The following is a 13,274-nucleotide window of genomic DNA, read 5'->3' on the forward strand; positions in this document are numbered from 1 at the left end:
GCTATTTTCCCCTCCAAATTAGAATAGTAAACAGAAACAATACCACTCAGCTCTTTCACAGATTGAGACTGGGGGATGCTAGTAGGAGACTTTGTCCCTGAATACTTCAGGAGCATTGTGCTGAGTCTACGGTGCAAGCTTTTGGTCCAGGGAGAAATTTGTCTTTATAGCAATTACACTTTCAAGGAACATGATTGCGCAAAAATAATATTTAGAAATGTTTCAATGTCTATTTTTGAAAATATAATCTGTATGCTATAAGCTTATGTAAGATATAATAACTTTGAGGCAGCCAGGATTTTTCAAAAATTCCCAGGAATATAATGAAAACAATTTTTATATGTCTTCTTCCCTTAAATACTCACTTTTTTGTATGAGTAAAAAATAAAGAATAAAACCAAAGGCAAACTCTTCACTGGATAACTTGAGTCCAGTGCTGCCTGGTATTTGATTTATTATGATCAGTTAATGCCTAGAAACTTCCTTAACTGTCATCTCTTGTTTTTATAACTATCCCACAAATTGTGTTAGAATTAAAACATTGTTTCAATTATTTTATAGAAAGTCAAATCTTTATTTTATAGAAAGTCAAATCTTTGTTTTAAAAACACTAACCAACTGAAGCTGTTTGGTCCAACATTTTCCAGAAAAACGTTTTGCAAACCACGGGTTCAAGCCCTTTGAGATGTTCTACAAAGCAGCTCGTTGTGATGACACAGATCTGTTGAAGAAATTCTCTGAAGCATTTGACACTACCCTGGGAAAAATGGTAGGTCAATAGTGGTCATTTATTGTTTGCCATTTTGTAAAGGATGTTATTAAGGCTTTCGTAGCCTTTCTGAATAATTTACAACTGAAATTTCCCATCCTATCTCCCACTTCTTTGTGATCTAAACATGTACCTAATACTTAAAATTATCCATAGATTTTGAACTTCCAGAATGAATTAGAAGTAAATATGTGTGAAAATGCTTTTGAATCTTTAAAAATATCCTTAGAAAGTGAAAGAAGCTTAAGGTCTGCATGGTTTGAGATTTAAAGTCTGACAAAAATACTTAATATTGGAATTGGTATTTTGTTTGTGATAAGAAGATAATTAAACATTTAAAAGATTGTTGTATATTTAAAAGATTTAAAAGATGCGTTTTTGTTTAGAAAGGACTCTGACAACAATTTTAGGAAAATAGAGGGCAGGTCGCAGTGGCTCATGCCTGTAATCCCAGCACTTTGGGAGGCTGAGGTGGGTAGATCACCTGAGGTAAGGAGTTCGAGACCAGCCTGGCCAACCTGGTGAAACCCCATCTCTACTAAAAATACAAAAAAAGTAGCTGGGCATGGTGGCACGTGCCTTTAATCCCAGCTACTTGGGAGGCTGAGACAGGAGAATCGCTTGAACCTGGGAGGTGGAGGTTGCAGTGAGCCGAGATCATGCCACTGCACTCCCGGCCCTGGCAACAGAGCGAGACTCTGTCTCAACAAAAAAAAAGAAAACAAAACAAAACAGAGCAATACACATAACTGTATTGAACATCTTCAAGGCAGGAACCATGCTACATACATACTTGTATGCCTAGCAGACTGGGTAGCACTTTATTTACTTGCTAACATTTTATCATGCTGCTTACTGCATGCCAAGCATGTTACAAGTACACCAAACATATTGACTAATGTCCACTCAAAAACACTTGTTAAAAATGTTATATTTGGCCGGGCACGGTGGCTCACGCCTATAATCCCAGCACTTTGGGAGGCCGAGGCGGGTGGATCACGAGGTCAAGAGATCGAGACCACCCTGGTCAACAAGGTGAAACCCCGTCTCTACTAAAAATACAAAAATTAGCTGGGCATGGTGGCATGCGCCTGGAGTCCCAGCTACTCAGGAGGTTGAGGCAGGAGAATTGCCTGAACCCAGAAGGCGGAGGTTGCGGTGAGCCGAGATCGCACCATTGCACTCCAGTCTGGGTAACAAGAGCGAAACTCCATCTCAAAAAAAAAAGTTATGTTTAAATCTATTCAATAAAACCAAATTCCAAAAAGAGAAATAATGTTGTCACTATTGCTAGCAAACCTAGAAAATACTACACTCATTAGGCCTCTGTTACTATAGACCTATACTTGAAAGGCAACAATACACTCATACTAATTATACTCCTTCACCACCTCAAAGTGGTGAAGAAGTCCTTAAATATTAAATAGAAACCAAGTAAAAAAACTTGTGTGGAAGTGACCTTTGTGTTTGTTAGACTCAGTGTCTATCAGACACTAAATTTTAGTAAGTTAAAGATGCTATAAGGGATCAGAATGTGCTATTAAATGCTTATTTATTTATTGAATAAACATTTAGTAAGTATCTATATCCTATCCTAGACACTAGAGATTTAGATCTGAATAAACAGACAAAACTCCCTGTGCTCATAGAATTTACATGTTAATGAATAGACCAACAATAAACAAATTACAAGGAAATATATAGCATGTCAGATGGTATATGCTGTGGGATAACATAAAGCAGAAGATGGGAAAGCCTCACTAGTAAGGTTCCTGTTTGAGAAGGGACCTGAAAGAGTGAGGCGGTGAGCCATGAGCATTTCTAGGGGAAGAGTGTTCCAGGCAGAGGGAGCAGCAAGTGCAAAGGCCCTGAGGTGGGAGTGTGTTTTGGAGGTTGAACCACCGTAAAGACCTAAGAGTGGCAAAGGTAGAGAGGATGACGGGCTGAGTGACAGATGGTCAAACAGATCACATGTGGGAGAGGAGGTGGGGGTAAGAAGGAAAATCAGGCTGTGGAGAGCCTTGAAAGTCACTGTAAATCTTTGCCTTTTACTGTAATTGAGATGGAAAGCCATTTGAGGGGACCAACTTACTGATGACTTTGGGCTCTAGGAGAAGCAGAGGATGGTAGGAGAGAGAGTAAGAAGACCACATAGGAAATGAAAGCAAGAGACGATGGCGGCTTGGGTGGCACTGGAGGTGGGGAGAAGTGAATGGATTTCTTTCTATCTTCTGAAAGTAGATTCAGTAGGACCTGCTGATACATTGGAGGTAGACTGTGGGATTAAGAGAAGAGCCAAGGAGGCAGACATACAAGGGCACAGATCCAGGTACTAGGTACTCACGGGGATGGAAGTGTGTGAACAAAGGCTCTTTTCTGAGTTCAGTTTTGATCAGTGTAAAAAGATAATCACCAGAGAGTAGGAATGGGGAGGAGTTGTTGGAGACTTAAGAAGAGAGAAGATGGTGTAAAATAATTTTCTAAGAAAGCATGAATAAGTCTGCTAAAGAAATATAGTAAGATTGGCAGCCAGCAGGGTTACGTTTTCTCTCAAGCCCTAGTTGACCATGTAGTACAGGTGTGGGAAAGCAGATTGATTAATTTAACCAAGGGTAAGTGTTGTCCAGGCAAACAAATTGAGGAAGAGACATCCAAAGGAGGAGACATTTCATGGTGATGGACCATGGAATCTTAGATGCGTAAACAAGGACATGCAGACATGAGGGGCTAAAGGAGAGGCACTAGGGTCCATGGATTATACATTCTGATGAAGTCAAGGAACTGTCAGATTCCTGAGAAGAGGAGAAGGTGCAGTTTTGATAATGACAAGGTCTGAGGGTATGACTATGGGAGGAGTGAGTGACAGAGTAAGGCTTGATTATGAGAGAGAAGAGGGAAAGGAACTGAGAGTCCAAGGAGGTGGAAGGATTTGCTAGGTGGCTATAGAAATCACCAAAAACTATAACAGGGACAGTTACCAAATGTCCTTGGAATGAGGGAGTGACACAGAGGGGAGAAGCAGGTGACTGTCACCAGAAGGGGCAATGAATGGTAGAGCTGATGGCATCAGCTTCAGAACTGTGAGCCTTTAAGGAGATGTGAGAGAATGTGATCTGGAAACAGCAATAAAGACTGAGAAGGACCTTCCTCCACCTCCAGGCCTACCCCCAATTCCAGGATTCTGGAATTTCTAGTATTTCTAGAATATTTTCTGGGAAATGTTCCAGAAAATTGGAAAGGTTTTAGAGCAAAGTTGAAGAAAACATAAAGAGAGAAGGTAGAAAATAACAGATTTGCTGATTACTGATTGAGCTTCAGAGGGCACAGAGGAAGGCTTAGGGGACTGGGGAAGAGGAGTGTGAGATGGGGTCAGAGAAGGGGTTCCAAAGAGCCACATAGGATGAAGTTTAGTGACAAGAGATATCCCAGGAGCCCTGGGCTTCTTGTGGTGAGTGACATAAACAGAGATAAAAGATGTGAGACTAATCCTGGTGACCAACAGACAGTTAGAGGCTGCAGGGGAGAAGGGGGAGGAGGGTCAGAAACCCTTTGAAGAATGTGCAGAGCTCTGGGGCCTCCCTTCCCTCCTGCTGATGAAGATATGAAGGCTGAGGGAGCAAAGTATTTATTCAAGACGTGAAGAAAAGTGATTTACATTTTGTCTTCTTCATTTTTTACTTGCAGGTGCCATCATTTTGTAGTGATGCAGAGGACATTGATTGCAGACTGGAGGAGAACCTGACCAAAAAATATTGCCTAGAATATAATTACGACTATGAAAATGGCTTTGCAATTGGTAATTAAATTCTGTGGCATCGGTAGTTGGCAAGACTAATCTGCAAAATAAGAAAATAATTCCCTAAAAGTGAGGCGAACTAGAAACGTTAATTTTTATTAATTAATTCATCAAGTATTTTAGGATGGCTGTATAATTTGGTAATGTGCTGAATGATCGTTAAGGATATATCAAATTTTAGTAACAAATACATTATTTAAAATTATTTGCCAGAATCCTTAAAAATGACAAAAACTAAGAAAACTAAGTCACGTATGATGGTAAAATTCAAATGTTGTTGTATCCTAAAAGAGAATAGTAATAAAGTAGTAACAGCAATTTTTATACGGCATTCAATGTAAGTTACAATGAAGTCATTAACATAAACTAGTTACACATGTAACATATTCAGATTCCTCACCAAAAATATGTTAAGATTCCATTTATTAAAGTCTAATATATCCTTAAGTGGAATTTTGATGTTATCTCTATGTAGACTCTGAACATTTTTATTAAGATTATTTTTTGCCAGGCATGATGGCACACACCTGTAGTCCCAGCTACTTATGGGGATGGGGTGGGAGGATGCCTTGAGCCCAGGAGTTCAAGGCTGCAGTGAGCTATGATTGTGCCACTGCACTCCAGCCTGGGCAACAAAGTAAGACTTGGTATCAAAAAAAAGAGATAATAATAATAGTGTTATCGAAGTAATGTAGTGGTTAAGCATGTGGACTCTACAACCAGCTACTTAAGTCAAAATCCTGGCTTCACTACCTACTAGCCGTGTGATCTTGAGCAAGCTATCAACACACTCTGTGCCTCAGTTTTCTCACCTATAAAATGGGTGTATAAGAGAACTCACCATATATGATCATTTTAAGCATTAAATGAATACGTACAAGTCATGTGCTTAGAAGGTTATGAGATGGTACATATTAATTCCCATTACAGCAGACATTTTTTTCTGTTTCAGATACTAATCATGTTTGTAGTATTTGTGGTGATTTAGCATTAAGAGTGATATTGACTGTTGCTTTTAATTTTAAATTTTTTAAATTATCATTTGTTCATATATGTTTTATTATCCAATTTTAAAATGCTTAAAAACAAAAAATGAAATTAAGATAATCCACAACCACAGAAATAAGCCTGTTAATACATATATATTTATAACTATGTATGTAGATATACATATATACACATCATACTATATATATACTGTATATATACCATACTACCTATGATATATACATATTACTATGTATACAGAACTGTTTATTGTGTATATAGTGATGATATTTTGAACACAGATTCTTAATTAACATTGTATTGAGGACATTTTTATTCACTAAATATCCTACTTCAATACGATTTTAATAGCCACATATTATCCCATCAATCAATTTACCATAATTTATAGAAATAGTTCTCTATTGGTAGATTTTGGGTTATTTTCAGTTTTTTACTATTATGTACAACACCTTAGTGAACATTTTGGAAATTGTGGTTTTAGATAGGAAAAAGTAAGGTGGCATTGTCAGTAACATATCTAGAATAATTAGGCCTCTTCTGTTAAACACGATCCAGGTTTCTGCTCCCAGATTGTTGGGGAAGGTTGTGGGGGCACGAGGTTACATCTAGAGAGAGTCAGTTGTCATTACAAGGCTATGAGATGGGTGATATTTGTCATCTAATAAGGGTCCAAATAGCAGTTTTTGAGAAAAAAAGCATGGGCAGGTGGCACACGTGATCCTAAAAAACAAGCATTCCTCCCCAAATGTATTCCCAGTAGAAAGTCACAAGATCCGTGTAACATTTATAACCATGCCTTGGCAGGTCATAATGTATGAAAAATAAACAACCAATAAATATAATAAAATCTATTTGACTTCATAATAATCAAGTAATTCACATTAAAACTAGGTTGGGTGTGGTGGCTCATACCTGTAATCCCAGCACTTTGGGAGGCTAAGGTGGGTGGATCACCTGAGGTCAGGAGTTCAAGACCAACTTGGTCAACATGGTGAAACCCCGTCTCTACTAAAAATTCAAAGTTAGCCAGATGTGGTGGTACATGCTTGTAATCTCAGCTATTCCAGAGGCTGAGGCAGGAGAATCACTTGAACCCGGGAGGCAGAGGTTGCAGTGAGCCGAGATTGCACCATTGTACTCCAGCCTGGGCAAAACAAACAAAACTTCATCTCAAAAGAAAAAAACAAAACAAAAACTAAAGTGAAATGCAAATTTTGACCTGTCAGATTAACAAATAAGAATTATAACACCCACAATTGGCAAGAGTGTAAGGGAAAAAAATCATATTCATACATTGTATAGGAAGGGGAAATTGGAGAGCATTTGACAATATAGATCTATGGGATTTTAAATGCCTATGCACTTAGACCCAGAAATTTCATTTCTAAGAATATTTCTCAAGGTAAAAATCATGATATTGTGCAAATATGTACCACATTTTATAAATCTTGAGATGCATATTCTTTCTTTAGATTTGAAGATGGGATGTGTCTTCTAATTGATGGTATCTTAGATTTGATTAAATACTGTATGTGTAAGGATATTCTAAAAATTTGAAATAACCTAAAACTCTAAAAATAGAAGCTGTAGGTTGTTTGTGCTGTGCCATACAAGAGAATATTATGTGGCCATTTCACATAGCAATGCCATAAAATTTGAAAAAGATTACTAAATGATGTATACATAGCATAATCTTGTTTTGTCAAAAGTGTGTTGTTTATTACAGCTGTGTGTGTGTATGTGTATGTATGTATGCATGCATAAATGTATATATGTGCATATATTTATACATTCATAGTGGGGAAAAAAGCTTGCCTAAAATATTCATGGTCATTATTTCTATGTGGTAGAATTATAGTAATTTTTAATACTTTTCTCTTTGCTCATTTTTTTTTATAACAGCTACCTAATGCTTGTGGAGAAAAGATTTAAGTGAAAAAACATATTAATCCCACTTAATTTTAATTGCTAAAAGCATAAATATAGCCAAAAACTTGAGAAAACAATTTGCTTAGGTGAAAAGCCGTATATAAATATAAATTATTCTCTAAAGTGCATAAGAAAATGATAGTATGACCAGAATAATATTAATATAGTTTTATAATGATTCAAATACTGAGCTTGACAGCTTACATATTTTGTCTCATTTAATCCACAGAAAAAGCTATCAGGTAAGAATCATTGTCTCAATTTATAAATGAAGAAACTGAGGCTCAGAAAGATGAAAGTAACTTGGCTGAGATTATACAGCAGCATACATCGAGAAGCCACAATCTGAACCCATGCAGTTAATCACAGTGATACCAAGGGTATCTAGAGAATTCCACGTATCCTTGTTGCCTCCAGTGTGGTGTAGCATAGACTCATTTAACTTATATGCTGCCTTTGAAAATTACCCTTACCTTTAAAATATGATGCAAGTATCTTGAATAATCTTCACAAGAGGAGATATGTTTATTTATATTACTAGTTTATAAGGCCAATTTACAAAAAAAGAAAAAAGGATTAGAGAAAGCCTTGCAAGGAAATAGAAATTGATTAGAATTTTGCACCCAGCTCTTATTTACCCCTAAAATTTACCTCTAAAAAGCTAAAATAATTAACTATTTACCCAAAGATAGAATGTTATAAATGCCCTAGTAGCTTCATAGGGACTTTCCTTTCTTCTTTTAGTGTAATTCGTTGGTAATCTATATTAAATATGAAGTGACCCAAAATTACAATATATATAACATTGTAGACCAAACTCTGTATGCAGTATATTACGGGTATTTGAGGAAATGGTCAAGTGCAATTTCATTTGTTGTTTAACATTAGAACCTAAATGCTGATGAAAAAACAACTGTGTGATCATGTGTGTCTCTGTCCCAACTATCCAGGACCAGGTGGCTGGGGCTCAGCTAATAGGCTGGATTACTCTTATGATGACTTCTTGGACACTGTGCAAGAAACACCCACGAGCATCGGCAATGCCAGGTCTTCACGGATTAAAAGAAGTTCCTCATTATCTGACTATAAAATTAAGTTAATTTTTAACATCACAGGTAAGGATAAACTGTCTATTTGAAAAAGTAATATTGTGGAAAGTTCTTAGTTGGAAACCTGCTTCTCAAATCTTCCGTTTGTTATCATTATTAGGAAATGATCCTGGAATTGAGAATTAAGGAAAGCACAGTTAACTAAGCCTTGTCATCTTTTGATATCAATATCAATATTTTGTAGGTCTCACGGTGACAAGCACCCTACTTCATTCTTATCTTGGCATGATTAGGGCGTGCATTTAAAATGTAAGAATTTACAGGAATTTATTATGTTATAATAAAGAACTCCTCAAAAAAGGTGATATAGATCCAGCATCTGAGAGAAGGATTAAAACAAATTCTGTAGTTCTTAGTCTTATCCATGTACTTAGTTGTTCAGTGAATAGTGGTTAAATTTATTTTGAATTAATTTTTCCTGAAAGTTTATTTTTTTTTCTCTACATCAGTTGTTAGTACTAAAAGATTTTAAATATGCCATTTCTATTTGGTAAAAAAAATTAACTACAAATGACTTTCTGAAACACCATGTGTTTGTGTTATGTTTTATTTTGTTTTGTTTTTATCTCAGCTAGTGTGCCATTACCTGATGAAAGAAATGATACCCTTGAATGGGAAAATCAGCTACGACTCCTTCAGACATTGGAAACTATCACAAATAAACTGAAAAGGACCCTCAGTAAAGACCCCATGTATTCCTTTCAGCTTGCATCAGAAATACTTACAGCTGACAGCAATTCATTAGAAACAAAAAAGGCTTCCCCTTTCTGCAGACCAGGCTCAGTGCTGAGAGGGCGTATGTGTGGTAAGACTATTCCCTGTGATCAAAAATATTTAGTGCATTTTGGGTCAAATGAAATGAGTGTAGCCATTTTACAACTATAAAGGGATATTGAAATGAAATATATATTTTGCTATTATTGAGTGGTTGTTATTACTACTATTTTGTCTCAAGAGTCTAAGGAACTACTGTTGGGTAAAGACAAGAAATCTAGTTCAGGGAGGGACTCAAATCTGATTTTTATTTAAAAATCTTTAGACCTCACAGCTTTTGGTAACAGCTCCAATAATAATAATAATGAATTTTTTTTTTTTTTTTGAGACGGAGTTTCGCTCTTGTTGCCCAGACTGGAGAGCAATGGCGCGATCTCGGCTCACCGCAACCTCTGCCTCCTGGGTTCAGGCAATTCTCCTGCCTCAGCCTCCTGAGCAGCTGGGATTACAGGCACACGCCACCGTGTCCAGCTAATTTTTTGTATTTTTAGTAGAGACAGGGTTTCACCATGTTGACTGGGATGGTCTCGATCTCTTGACCTCGTGATCCACCCGCCTCGGCCTCCCAAAGTGCTGGGATTACCGGCGTGAGTCACTGCGCCCGGCCATAATAATGAATATTTTTTGACCACTTCTGTATTCCAGCTGAGCACCTCTCATGTTTAATCCTGTTTAGCACCTCTGCGAGGTACCATTATTGTTAAGAACATTTTACAGATGAGAAAACTGAAGCCAGAGAGGCTAAGAATTGCCCATAAGACTTACCCATTAAGACAGTAAGTGGAGGCCGGGCATGGTAGCTCATGCCTGTAATCCTAGCACTTTGGGAGGCCAAGGCGGGAGGATCATTTGAGCCAGGAGTTTGAGACCAGCCTGGGCAACATGGCAAAACCCCATGTTTTGGTTACAAAAATACCAAAAAAATTAGCTAGGCATGATGGCACATGCCTGTAGTCCCAGCTACTCAGGAGGCTAAGGTGGGAGGATTACTTGAGCGCAGGAAGTCAAGGCTGCATTGAGTTATGATTGCACCACTACACTCTATCCTGGGCAACAGAATGAGATACTATCTCAAAAATAAAAATAAAATACAATAAGTAGTGTGAGAAAAATTCCCATCCAGGAAGCCAATACCAGTCTTAACTTTTTTTTTAATTGAGATAAAGTTCACATAACATAAAATTAATCATTTTAAAGTGTATAATTCAGTGACATGAAGTACATTCACCATGTTGTGCAACCATCACCTCTATTCCCAAAATATTTTCATCACCCTCAAAGGCGACTCTATGCCCATTAAACAGTCACTCCTTATTCTCCCTCCCCACTCCCAGCTCCCTTAACTTTTAACCGCTATTCTAGACTGCCTTGATCTGGATCAATTCCAGCTGTTCCCCAAAGAAGTCATCATTTATAGATAAGGAAATCTGTAATGGAACTTTGTATACTCAGCTGAACCGAATGGCGTGAGTCTTATGTTCATCTCTCTGTAAACATGGGCTCTTGTGCCCTTCTTCCACTGTTGTTATTGCTAGTGCAAGAGTTCAGTTGGGTTTTTCATAGTGTGATGAATTCAGCCCAAACATTAAAATTGTTGTTCTAAGCCTGCACTTGTTTCCTCCCCACCTTGTGAGTAAAAATCAGGAGTCATGTTGACCCATGTTTCTCATTTCTCAGTGTAGTCTTGCATCACATAAAATGCTTGTAATATGCATCTTGACTCAGGCCCTATCCTAGAACTAATGCATTTGGAGATGGGGTCTTGGAATCTGCATGTTAACAAGTACATGGGTAATTATTACATACTTTTTAACGTCTCAGAATTACCTAGGTACTAATTTCAAGTGTCTTCCCCATTAACGATGTTAACTTTGGTAGCAACTTTTCAGTGTAATGCTCTATTTTGGTCTCAGAATTTCTGAGCTACTCCAAATCTACCAAATCTCCAAAAACGGAGGTTGCTAACTGACTAGCAGTCAGTTTCAAAGGGGAAGCATTCAGAGAAACAACTAAGGAAATGTTTGTAGTATCTGAAATCCTCAAAGGAATCTAACTGTTTTTTTCCTTTTTGTCTGTCAGCTTTTTCTTTGTTAACTGTTTTTCCTGTGATGATCTGGTTTATCATAGCTTTAACCCACACTTTTTTTTTTTTTTTTTTGAGACGGAGTTTCACTCTTGTTACCCAGGCTGGAGTGCAATGGTGCGATCTCGGCTCACCGCAACCTCCACCTCCTGGGTTCAAGCAATTCTCCTGCCTCAGCCTCCTGAGTAGCTGGGACCATAGGCGTGCACCACCATGCCCAGCTAATTTTTGTATTTTTAGTAGAGATGGGGTTTCACCTTGTTGGCCAGGATGGTCTCGATCTCTTGACCTCGTGATCCACCCGCCTCGGCCTCCCAAAGTGCTGGGATTATAGGCGTGAGCCACCGCGCCCGGCCTAACCCACACTTTTAAACCCCCATTATATAAGCCCCAAGTTTTGTTAATAAGAATTTGCTTTTTCTTTAAAAAATAAAAGAATGTCCTACTGTTGGTCTTAGGGAATATATTTCTGAAAGGTTTGCCTTGTGAGTAAACCTCTGGTTGCAAAATTTAATCCATAAACAATAGCACCTAGAAGCATGCTTTACTACTTTTATGTCTTAGGAAAAAAGAGTCCAGTGTGTTCCATAGTTGTAGTTTATTCAGTGTTTCCTGTTTGCTTTTTCTACAGTCAATTGCCCTTTGGGAACCTATTATTCTCTGGAACATTTCACCTGTGAAAGCTGCCAGATCGGATCCTATCAAGATAAAGAAGGGCAACTTGAGTGCAAACCTTGTCCCTCTGGCATGTACACGGAATATATCCATTCAAGAAACATCTCTGATTGTAAAGGTAGACATTTAGTGGACATTTCAACCAGAAGAAGCCCAAATTTTGTTTCCTTTTTGGGGGAAAGAAAGATTTATTTTCTTCACTCAACACTAGGCTCTTGTCTGAGGCCCCTATGGCAGAAGGTAGATTTGCAAGAGAAAAGCATACACATTTATTTAATATAAGTTTTAGGTGGCATGGGAGCCTTCAGAAATGAATCAGGGAAACCTGTATATTTTTAGGCTAAAGTCAATGAAGAAGATAGTTGTGGAGAAGAATGATCTAGTGGGAATAAGCTGGTGGAGCTTAGCAAGTCTTGTTTGTTCAGATTCATCTCTGTGTCCCTGTGTCTTCAGGGAGAAGTATATTCTTTTCCTCTGAGTATAGGATAGGGATTTCTCACGTGAAATTTTACAGTCGGCTTCAGGGGAAGGTCAGATTTATTTCTAGGTTTTATGATCTCGTAAAGGAAAGAAAGACAGAAGTTCAGAGATACTTTCCTGCTTCTATAGTTTTCTCAAATTTCCTTCAGCTTGAAATACTCAGTATGCCAAGGTATGATAATTAGCGGTAGGGTGTTCTAAGCCCTATCACAGTCCTGAAATCTAAATGGCAAGTAAAATGAAATAAGAGTACTACAGAAAGCAATTTTATTTATTTATTCTTTCTTTCTGTTAAACATCAAATATTACCTGAGTGTTTCTCTCACTTTAAAAAAGTGAATTTATCTTTCCTTTTGGAAATATTCCATTGCTCTCTCTAAGTCAAACACCAATCCATAGTCATCAGTTAGCCTGGTGTGTTAGGCCATTCTTACATTGCTATAAAGGAATATCTAAGACTGAGTAATTTATAAAGAAAAGAGATTTTATTGGCTCATGGGTCGGCAGGCTATTTAGGAAGCATAGCAGCATCTGCTTTAGGGGTGGCTTCAGGAAGCTTCCAATCATGGCAGAACGCAAATGAGGACCAGGCATGTCACATGGAGAAAGTAAAGCAAGTCAGGGTGATGTGGAAGGGGGAACACATGG

At 37.8% G+C, this 13,274-nt stretch overlaps 1 protein-coding gene across 1 annotated transcript in view; it reads left to right on the top strand.

The window, feature by feature from the left end:
• The window catches only part of SVEP1 (sushi, von Willebrand factor type A, EGF and pentraxin domain containing 1), a 201,862-nt gene that overhangs the window by 95,783 nt on the left and 92,805 nt on the right, over window positions 1–13,274 (top strand). Inside the window, exons 13-17 of the mRNA XM_021672141.2 lie at window positions 648–769; window positions 4,454–4,565; window positions 8,456–8,620; window positions 9,186–9,419; window positions 12,103–12,264. Of these exons, the coding sequence (XP_021527816.2) occupies window positions 648–769; window positions 4,454–4,565; window positions 8,456–8,620; window positions 9,186–9,419; window positions 12,103–12,264 (795 nt within the window). The remainder of the gene's footprint in view (window positions 1–647; window positions 770–4,453; window positions 4,566–8,455; window positions 8,621–9,185; window positions 9,420–12,102; window positions 12,265–13,274) is intronic.

Source organism: Aotus nancymaae, unplaced genomic scaffold (genome assembly GCF_030222135.1).
Source record: "Aotus nancymaae isolate 86718 unplaced genomic scaffold, 86718_ANA_hifiasm-v0.15.2.pri h1tg000003l, whole genome shotgun sequence".
NCBI classification, from domain to species: domain Eukaryota; kingdom Metazoa; phylum Chordata; class Mammalia; order Primates; family Aotidae; genus Aotus; species Aotus nancymaae.